The sequence below is a fragment of the Thermobia domestica genome, unplaced genomic scaffold, assembly GCF_964235325.1.
Source record: "Thermobia domestica unplaced genomic scaffold, izTheDome1.hap1.1 HAP1_SCAFFOLD_2232, whole genome shotgun sequence".
Classification (NCBI taxonomy): Eukaryota; Metazoa; Arthropoda; class Insecta; order Zygentoma; family Lepismatidae; genus Thermobia; species Thermobia domestica.
In genome coordinates this window covers 5,338-16,886 of record NW_027657932.1, presented here as the reverse complement: position 1 = coordinate 16,886, position 11,549 = coordinate 5,338, and the positions used below count along the sequence as shown (strand labels likewise).

General features: G+C 35.8%; 1 protein-coding gene across 1 annotated transcript; it reads left to right on the top strand.

Annotated features, from left to right (window-relative positions):
- Positions 1–122: 122 nt before the first annotated feature.
- LOC145678259 (uncharacterized) lies at positions 123–2,177 on the top strand (the record flags this gene model as incomplete). The annotated part of the gene is made up of 1 exon (XM_081748292.1): positions 123–2,177. A coding segment is annotated over one exon (2,055 nt), but the record flags the coding sequence as incomplete, so codon positions are not given.
- Positions 2,178–11,549: the final 9,372 nt, after the last annotated feature.

Below are 11,549 nucleotides of genomic sequence, written 5' to 3'. Positions count from 1 at the left end.
CTAGATGTATCCAAGGAGATTCAGAAAATTGTAGTCTACATGTGTTCTGTGATGCAAGTGAAAGAGCCTATGCTACGGCAGTTTTTCTTAGAACTGTTACAAGAGAAAACATTAATGTGCAGTTAGTACAAGCCAAGACAAGAGTTGCTCCTATAAAGAAATCAACCATAGCAAGATTAGAATTATTGGCAGCTACTATTGGTGGGAGACTAGCTACTTCTGTGATTGAGGCCTTGAATCTTGAAGGTATACAGATTTATTATTGGACAGATTCTACAACAGTTCTTGCATGGATTAAACGAGATGAGCAATGGAATACTTTTGTTTGGAATCGAGTGCAAGAAATCCGAAAATTAAGTGAAAAGGAAACTTGGCATTACGTACCAGGAACCATGAATCCGGCGGATTTACCATCGAGAGGATGTACTTCAGAACAACTGCTTGAGTCAAAATGGTGGGAAGGTCCTTCGTGGCTGCGACGACCCAAGGAGGAATGGCCAGAACAGAAGTATGAGTACAAAGAAGAAATCATTACGCAGGAAAAGAAAAAGACGGTCTCATCAGCTATGCTTAATGTTGGAAAGGAGGACAGTGACTGGTATTATCGGTACCCTTCGAAGTACGAAAAATTAGTTCGCATAATAGGTTGGATGAAAAGATTTATTCATAATTGTCGTTCTAAGCAAAGAAGAAGCAACGAATTGTCTGTTGAAGAATTGTTATCAGCAGAGAAGACTGTTATTAGACTTGTTCAAACAGATTCCTTTGAGGGTGTTGGCGACAAGAATTTGAAATCTTTGTGTCCGTTCGAAGACAATGACAAACTCATCAGAATAAAAACCAAAATTACAGAACTTTCAGATGTTGAAACCTTCCGTTATCCAGTTGTGTTGCCAAGCACACATCCAGTAGTAAAAATGTTAGTGTACGATAAACATGTGGAAGCTTGTCACGTTGGTGTTCAAGGTTTGTTGAGTCTTCTTAGGGAACAGTTTTGGATACTCAAAGGAAGAAAAACTATTCGATCTATAATAAAGCAATGTGTCATATGTAAACGATATACTGCCAAGAAGTTGGAACCAATCCCTGCAGCCCTACCCGAAGATAGAATCAGAGATGCAGCAGTGTTTGAAGTAACGGGAGTGGACTTTACCGGACCAGTTAGACTACGAGATGGAGGAAAAGCTTGGATTTGTATATTTACCTGTGCAGTATATAGAGCAGTGCATTTGGAGCTTGTTTCCGGATTATCAACGAGTGACTTTCTTCAAGCCCTTAGAAGATTTATAGCCCGTCGAGGCCGTCCTTCGGTCATTTACAGTGACAATCGCACGAATTTTGTTGGCACAGAAAATTTATTGAGCAGACTGGATTGGGAATGTATAACGTCTTTTGCAGGTGTGAAACGCATCAAGTGGAAATTCAATCCACCCAGTGCTGCTTGGTGGGGTGGATGGTGGGAGCGTTTAATTCGATTAATGAAAGGACTGTTAAGGAGAATACTTGGGAAGGCTTCTCTAAATTATGAAGAATTCATTACAGTGTTGTGTGACTGTGAAGCTGTCATGAATGGTCGGCCGTTAACTTATGTTTCTGATGATAGTTCGGATTTATTAGCTTTAACTCCAGCTATGTTTCTGCAGCAAGTTAGAGAAGTAGGAGTACCGGATCTCGACAACTTGGAATCCGTTAACCTACAAAAACGGTTGAGATATTGTCATAAACTCAGGGAACAGTTACGCAGTAGATTTCGCAGTGAATATTTGGGACAGTTGGTGCAGCATTGGAAATCTAGAAGAGACCATAGTGAAATCAAAATAGGGGATGTTGTACTTGTAGAAAACGAGAACTTGAAACGTTTAGAATGGCCTTTAGCAAGAGTTGTTGAAATATTACCTGGACGTGACGGTGAAGTACGACTTGTGCGGTTGAAGACACGTACCGGATTGATGATGAGACCAGTGCAACGAGTTTTTCCCCTGGAAGTTCATTCAAATGAGATACCACAGGTGTTGAAAGAACCAGCAGTGTATCGTAGTGATGAACAAATGGACGGAGTGAGTGATAAAAACACAGAGACTGAATGTGAAACAAAACTTCAAACTGTTACAACTCGAACTGGTAGAAAAGTGAAACCTCCTACCAGATTAGATCTTTTGTGTATACTTAAAAAATAAATAATGTTTGTTGTGGTTGAGTTACTAGTTCCCTCAACGTAACTCAAGGTGGGAGGATGTTGGATTTGTTATGGCAACATTTGTGCCGAGTTTTGTTCTTCTTTTGTTTTTCTTTTGTTCTTCGCTCGCTCGTTTTGTATCAGCTGTAGTGCAAGTGCTAATGTTAGAATAAAAATAGTATTTTTTGCCTTCTGTAATATAATATTAACGTTTTATTGTAACAAGAGGTGAACGCTCTACCACTGAGCCACCGCGCCCCCCAACATTGGCACTTGACTAAATTACCTTTTCCTAATGTTGGGTTTACTGTTTCTGCCGTTAGCGAAGACACAATCTGCGAGACGTTCTTCCATCTTGCTGACTTTTCGTTCCCAGGTTGGAAAAATTATAAATCAGAAACACACACATAAAGATAAAAAGGCGCACCCAGAAATTCTTGTTCGGAGGGATCTACGAGTAGTACCACAAGACTCTACGTCTATGTAGTATTGTCTATGCGGTGTTTTCCACATCAAAAAGTAGATAAGTAATTGTTAAGACGTGCCACTTATACTCTCAGAAAAACTGATAGAACTAGAAAGGACAAAATGTATATCTGAGGATTAAGATCAAATCTTTAGTCTGCATCAGTAATTTATCTGCTAAGCACGTATTTTCTTATTTAAAAAGTGTTCAAATGTATGTATATTTGCAAAGCTTCACGGTGGATCTCTCTTTGGACCAACGGCGTAAGTGTGCCACTCAACAGGACTTAAAATTATGGTATGAGCATCATAATTATGGTACAGTTGGCAGCCCTAGCACCACTTTCCGTGAGGAGCAGTATACCAAGCGTAACGCTCTTTCAATTGTACACGTAAGTGTTGCTAACCGTACTACTGTTTCAGAAAATCTACAAAATTTTCAACGTGTCTAGTTAATATTTTAAGTTCCAAAATAAATATAAACATTGATATAAAATACTCCTTTAAATATCTATTTAAGCACTTTTAAATATTTAGGGATATCAAGGAAAGAAATACTGTCGGAATTTTATGGAAAAAAATGTTTTACATCTAGGTGTTCCTGTAATCGACGTCTGCCCTTGCACAACATAGTCTGTGAAACTGCATAATTATATCTTTACACGATACGGCAGATAATTTATGTCCATCTGTTAGGAAGAAGGATTTCTGAAAACTGATCCATCGCAATACCTATTATTGTGGACCCTAAATAAAAGGAGAAAATACGAAGAGTACTAAGGCAGATGTATTAGGTTCTTCATCCATACTAAAAACCTCTCACAATGAGAGAAAATAAACTGAACTGAAGGATGAAGAGATTTAGGGTTTAGGTTTCTGGGCTTTCGGTATTTATGGCCATGTTAGCCCCGTCACGTTTTGAGGGATGACCTCCCTCGGTGATCATACTATCCGGGGAATGAGAAGGAAGGAAGCGGCCTGGGGTACCACTCTAGCATTTGCCTGGTGTGAATGAAGAAAACCCCATTTAGGATGGCTGGCCTGAAAAAGCTTTTTACACTTTTTCGATCTTTTTACACTTCGCCGCTGAAGGACGAAGAGACAAGACCTCCCACTGGTCTAATGGCTAGTTTGTTTGCCTTTGGTGCAGTGGTTTCAGATTCGATCCCCGATGGAAAAGTACAAAAATATAATTTCATTTTTTACTTTTAGTAATCATCCGTCTCCTTTAGCCTAAAGGACATAACCATGGGAGTGGAACTAATTTCACTTTACTTTTTTTGGTACAAAGATCGAAGTAAACTAGCTGCCTGTATGTGTAGTTTGTTTAAAGGAAGCCTCAAGTACATCTTATTAGTTATTATTTGATTATCGATCTCTGTAAGGGGCTGCAGTTCTAGAACATTTATCTCTGATGCGTGGGTTCCCTGGTTGAATCTCAACTCAGGCCAAGTGAACTTTATGGTGGACAAAAACTTGTAGTGGACCGTGTGAGTGGGTTTTCTTGAGATTCGCTCGTTTATGCCACTTTCATCATTCTATCATTCCATTTATTCTGATCTTCGCAGTTTCGTTTAGCTTACATGGCATAATCAGGGGAAGTAAAACTGAAAAGATTTAATTTCATTTCATATTTTCAAATCTCGAATGTTTTTAAGAACAATAGGGATGGGCGAAATTGAAAACCGGTTCGTTTTTCACCGAAATCGGTTCGGTCTTATCCAAAAACAGATTTAAGGATTCTTCTGGAAAGTGTTCAGTTTTACATCGAAACCGCTTTCTTTTTCTCGAAAACGGTTTCGGCTTTTTCACTGAAATTTGAACAATTTTCAATAAGGCAAGTATCGGTTTTTAAACGTACCAGTTTCGGTTTGGACTTCCTCTATTGTCTGTCACATAAGAAAATGTGTCTTTTGCCCCTTACTATGAGATATAATAGATACACATTCCTTGCTACCACCTCGCAATTTAATTAAATGTTTTAAAGGTTTTAAAAGTTCAACCTCTAACCAAATCGATAACTGCATGATCTCTCTCTTTGCAGTTCATACAAGACCTATAGAAATATCGTAAAACTTATTAAAAAAAAAAAAAAAAAGTTCTTTCACAGCGTGAAGCTTACGGTTATTGCCATATATTTATAGAGTAGATGTCTTGTGTATCTTATTCTGTAGTACATTGGATCTGTGCAGAACTCCCGCGACCCGCGTTCGAATCTTCGTCCTACTATTTTTTTTTTTTTTTTCATTGATCAAGTAGGACTCCAGTAAAAAGAAACATCTGGTTATAGTTTAAGGTGTGATTCGATATTCTGCAAGTATTTATTTATATATTTATTGTGAAGCGAACAAGATGAAGTAGAGTTTTACAAGCATGAAACTGTTCTAGATTTTACTATTAATAAAAACTATGAATAAGTTTACAGCCCAAAAATAAATTGAATTCTCTTCAATTGTAGTCCATAACTAGCAATGGTCAAGGAGATGGATTTCAGTTGTTTTGTGTGTGGTCAGCACATTGGCTTCCATCATCTTTATTTCTGGAACTAAATATAACTAATTTTATTTTTCGTTTGGATATAAAATACTCATCTTTAGTTCTTAACGAAACAGAAAGCATAGTGCAAAATGTCACTATGACATTACATTTCCTTATTATATAAAGAAATGAAAAAAAATAATACATTTATACTTGAAAATGTCGCAAATAATATGACAAATATTATGAACAATTCTATAATAGAATTAAACAATGGTTTATAATAAACTGCAATGAAATGCAGGGTATTTGAAGTTAGCAAAAATATTTGCCCTTATATGCTGTAATACAAGTTCCTTGAATAAATAGGGAAACTTCACCTTGAAATATACACCATGAATTTGATTCTCGATAGAACTCGATACTTGTATTAGAGCATATTTCTATTTCAAGGTGCTGGTTTAGTGAGCTGTTCCCTGTATTTATCGCTAGTTTAGTCAGTTTGTAACGACAATATTATAACGACAGTCTCGATACTTTAAACCTTGAAGAACACAACACAATATTGTCGTTATAATATTGTCGTTACAAACTGACTAAACTAGCGATAAATACAGGGAACAGCTCACTAAACCAGCACCTGTTTTCCGGTTTTTTATATAAATTAATGTATCTAACGCCGGATTTTCGGTCAAAAGATTTTTCCCTTTGCATATATTTCAGGGAGAACATGTAACGTCAACATTTCATTAGTAAATGTAGCAACAGATCAAATTGAATAATGCCAAAAACAGCCTACTTTGCTTGCTAGAACCTATTTTTGGTGGAAGTTCCTACATCATTTTTTTTTTTTTTTTTTTTTTTTTTAGGTGTTTGAATGCTTCGGAAGGTTTTACAGAATGCTTGTTATTATACAAATATGTTTGTTCTGTTTGTACGACAAAAAGTTTATCATGAAGAAAATGGTCTGCAGAGCTCTATCTAGAATGTCTGATATTAGTTGTGGTAGTTGATTTGATTTTAGAGTCCCATTCAGCAGCGAGGCTATATGAGACATGGACTTACAACTTAACGTGGGATCCGAAACATATGAGCTCACGCCGACAATCGACCTCTGTTTTTAGAAAAAGTATCTGACTAGTCAGTTTTTACCCGTTGAGGTTAGAACAGACCCTATTATTATACTGATATTGGGAAGCACTGATAAAACTGTAAGGAATTTCGGGACCTGAAAGCACGGTATGACCGGAACAGACCTGGAGACGACGTAACGTCGTCATACACACAGAGAATTTGTGTGATACTGTTAGAAAAACATGTATGCTTTCTGCTGGTCTAGTGGCTAGCGCGTGCGTTTTTTGGTTCTTGTAGTCTCATGTTCGACTCCCGTTAAGGATCAATTAAAATTTTACTTTAACTACAATTTATTTTCATTAATCATCCGTCTCCTTTAGCCTAAAGGACTTAAACGCTGATAAAAGTATATGGGAAAGAATGTTAAATAATATACATGCAAAAGCCAGGTACCAGTGTTTTGTAAGCTATTGACAAAATAATAAAAAGACACAAAAGAAAATCTCCTGAGAACTGAAACTGAACACTGTTTTAGTATTCATGCTTAATTTGCTACTAGCGTGACGCATTAAATTCAATGTAATATAAATATTACAAAATTCACTACTTGACTGTTGATAACATGGAAAATGCTATTGGAAGTCAGTGAAAAACAGAATGTGATGTGCGCAAAGGAAAAAAAAGTAACTTGTTATAAGGTTTGAAGATATGATTAACAGACTATTTATTACAACAGATCGACTATTTCTTACGCGTATCTGAATTTTTTAGTTGCACTCTCAATTGGTGCTGACTGATTGCGGCTACATAAAAATTTGTTTCTCATTGAAATGAAATGAAATTAAATCTTCGAGTTTTACGTCTCACGATTATGTCGGTTAGGCTAAAGGAGACGGTGATGATGAGTAATGAATGAAATGGTGGAATGAAGAAAGTGGGAGGAAACGGGAGAACCCCGAGAAAACCCACGTACACGGTGTTTGTCCAAGACAAAGTTCATTTGACGGGGGCTGGGATCGAACCCGGGACCCCAAGCACCAGAGGTGAACGCTCTACCACTGAGCGACTGCGACCCCTTTGTTTCTTATTGAGTTTCATTGCTAAACTTCACTTCAATCCCCATCACCTCTCCTCGTGTGTATTTCCACCTGATTCTTTTTTTCATTCAGGCCTAGTTGATCATTCTCTAAATAGTGTCCAAGTTCACCAGTGGGCCCCAGGTGACCACTTCTTACGAGGGGAAAGCAGACTTTGGTAAATGAACTTCGGGGTCACCCTCCGTGAGGTAGTAGTGTTTAATATTACAAACTTTGAGAGCACAATAGGCAGAAATAGTGAAGAAAAGCGTCTTAAAGATTCCGTCATATATGATACGACGCGCAAAGTTATCAAGTGACGGCGTGGCAAAGTTAGGTGCAAAGGGTCCCGGGTTGAATTTCCGCTCCAGTCAACATTTTTTGTTTTTGTTTTTTGCTTTAACCAATAAAGTAGGCATAAAATATGCAAGGGGCACTTCGTTACCTTGCTTGATTTTTTATATTTATGCATGGTATATTTTAATATTATATATATATATATATATATATATATATATATATATATATATATATATATATATATATATATATATATATATATATATATATATATATATAATGTTTAATATTATGTATATATATATAAGTTGTGTTTATTAATTAGTAAGTCAGGCCTCACACTATTTATTTAATGTAAGTATAGTTTAATATTTTAATATATAATTTTACTATATTTATGATATGTAAATTATGTAAATATCGATTAGAGAATTATCTCGATCATTTATATATACTAATTTTTTTAAAGATTTAGTTTCAGTTAGTTAGATCGAATATTACTCTCGCGCTCACTTGACCATAGACCTGGTTGAGAGGCTAGTTTTTTTTTTTTTTTTTTTTGAAGATTTCTCTTTGGTGCTCGCTTTTTCAGTAATTTTTCATTGCTGTAGAAGTTTCCAGAACCGTTGCTAATTTAAATTTTCTCTTCATTTTTTCTGTCCCCGGCAAAACATATAAAAAGGCAGATTTTTAAAATGCCATTCGCTGTTTTAGCTAGGAAGGCCTGTAGAGTAGAGGTCTATACTGGTGACTGCAGTCCGAAGGGAATTAGCAAGTGAGCTTTTTCCCGGGAGTTTGTCCTTTAGAGTAGTTACTGAATGTTCAGTGGATATGTTAGTCCTTCGCTTCCAGTCCCGCTAGAGAAAGTGGTCTCTGGTCATAACTTAGGTGAATTCTCGAGATAGGAGTAGAAATTAAAGCATAAAGTAGGAGTTTTGAGCTCTTCGTCAGAATAATGGTTTAAATAGGCTCTAGTTTAATGGTTAGAGAGAGTGAAAAGTAATTTGCTCTTGGGATGCTCTTTCTAGAGAGAGAGAATGAACCCAGGATACTTAGGTTTTTTAACTCTCCAGGTGCTGGAGGTTTCTCCCATGAAATTTTGAATCCAGGTTGCAATTTGGGTTCGATCCCTGTACAGTCAGGCAATAGTGAGGCCTGGCTGGTGTTTATTTTTACTCTGCGACTTTGGTGTTTGAAAGTATTAGAGTGTGTGGTTCACTTTTTAACCTAAAGTCTTAAATGAAGACGTAATATAATAGCTGGGCCATGAGTGACGGCTGCTACTCCTAATTCCCTAAGTTTACCAATCCTTTAATATTTTAGTTAGTTTCCTATCTGGATTTCTCTGCGTGTTGAGAGTCCAAACCAGGGGTAGGCCAGACTGTTACTGTAATGAAGTTTAACAGTCTTTGAAAGCGAGGAATATGAACCCTAGAGTAGAGAAAGTATTAGTTTCCACATTACTGCAGTCCTCAAAGAAATCTTAGAGATAATTTATTGTTTAAGTTTAGAGATATTTAAATTAGAGACTGTGCTCCTTGAACTCTCACGGTGAGTTCTTTGGGAAGCCGAGCAAGATATTAAAGTGGTCTTTCAAGGGCAAAGTAACGCCCTTTGAATCTATAAATTACAAGTCATTCACCTTACCTAAATTAGAGAAAATTTAATTATAATAAACTAGTTATCCACCATAAATTCCTTGCGTTTTTATTTTAACTCAATCGTATTTAGAACCTATTACCTAGACGACAGTGAGCGTACGATTTATTTCTTGAGGAGTTTATTTCTTTTGTTGTAAGTTAAAAATGACTTCAGTTAAATAGTAAGTTTAATAGTTTGAGTTTTATGATACAGAATCTTGATTAGATTTATAATTTCATATATATAGATACCAAACTTATTATTATTATTATTATTATTATTATTTAATAATTTTTACATTACATATATTAATTCATCATATGTTTATAATGCATAAAACAATAGAAATGTTAAAATCAGTTGTCAAATCTTTCAATGTTCCATGTTAACTAATAATAAAATGTAACCTATTCCGCGCTATATATTGATATCATGAGTTATATTATGGTTAACATAGTCGTTGTGTAAAAAATGTTCTTGTCGCTTCGTGTCTATGTCTGTGGACAATGTGCGAATTACAAGGAGAATGAGACAGAAATTCCCTTTGGTAATACTGGATATATTCATAACCAGCGGCGTCGTTTCAGACTTCGCTTGGAGGGGGCAAGAGCACCACCGACATAAGACTTCCACGTTTTGTACTAGTATATTGGTAGGAAAACGATTAAAGTATATTTATTCCTCAAACTCTTGAGGGGAAATTGTGCCCTCCTGCTCCCCTCATTGATGCTTCTGGCTACAACTGTCATAGTTTGCCATGCTATTGTCGTCTGAAGCACAATCCATCCCCCTCTTGCAAAAGTCCGGTCAATTCGCACACTGTTCACAGATATACACACCAAGCGTCAAGAACATTTTTTACACAACGACTGTGCTAACCATAATATAACCCGTGGCATCAATATACAACGCGGAATAGGTTATATTTTATTGCTATTTAACATGGAATATTCAAAGTTTTTACAACTGATTTGAACATTTCTATTATTTTATGTATTATAAACATATGATTAAATTATATGTTACTTGTAGTTACAAATGACTACTTTATTGGTAAAATAAAAAAGTGATTTGAGTGAGAATTGATCCTGAGACCCTATGCACGTGAGTCATAAGTGCTCCTCACTCTGCCACGCCGTCACTTGAGAATTTTACGCGTCGTATCATATATGCAGCGAGTCGGAAACTTGAAGACGCTTTTTGCCCCCTATTTCTGGCTATTACACTCTAACAGTTTGTAATATTAACCGTGCACTACTGCCTTGCGAAAGATGGCTCCGAAGTTCACTTACTAAAGTCTGCTTTCTCCTCGTAAGAAGAGACTTGAACTACTAATAATGTCCTTAAACAAGTAACGTGCAGTTATGAATATAAGCTCTAGAAATTGCTCAATAGTGCGACTGGGAGAGTACTTTTGTGGATTTATCTCAAGTGATACTTGATAATTGGCATAATTTATATCGAACTATTTACAATTTAGGCAAGACTATAACAGCATAGTTATATGCAAACCAAAGACAAAGAAAATAATTGACTTATGTATAATTAATTGGTAGTTTACTTTTAAAGAAATTTACAGAAATGGAGATATTGGTGTAATGTTCAACTTTTATGAAAAAAAAAATCTCTGCTTCTCGATATTAAAAAGTAGAGTCTGCTTCTCGATATTAAAATGTGGGGCCTAATGCAGAGTCGTTTTGAAGCGTGATTAGGGTCATACTAAAGATTTCGACTAACGTATGTTTCCTGCAGTAGTCAGGCTTTTAGTATGATACTAATCATACGTCAAAACGACTCTGAATGAGGCGATGGCTTTTCCCCTAAATACTTTAAATATTTTTTGATTTCCTTTTGATTTTTAAGGCTTTTTAGTAGTTTTTTTTTAGTATTTCTAATGAGAAAGCAACCAGATTTGGTTATTTTCTCCCGCAATGCACCATGTAGATACTTTTTATTTTGTATATAGCGCAATTAGACTTCTGCAATTTCAATTACTAGTTACATATAATCGGCATTATCAATAGACTCATTGCAAATCTGTCTTGCACTTCATTCACCAACTGAGCATGACCTTCCATGTATGATCTTGTATACGCGACATCAGTGTGCGAATTAGATAATCTATATTGGGGGGGATAAAAGTAGGCCAAAGGACATAGTCTGAAGATTCAAATTTCAAAATGAGACAATAAATGCCTTACCCCCATATATATATATATATATATATATATATATATATATATATATATATATATATATATATATATATATGTGTGTGTGTGTGTGTGTGTGTGTGTGTGTGACATCTGTAATAAATAAGAGATTTATTAATTTAATAA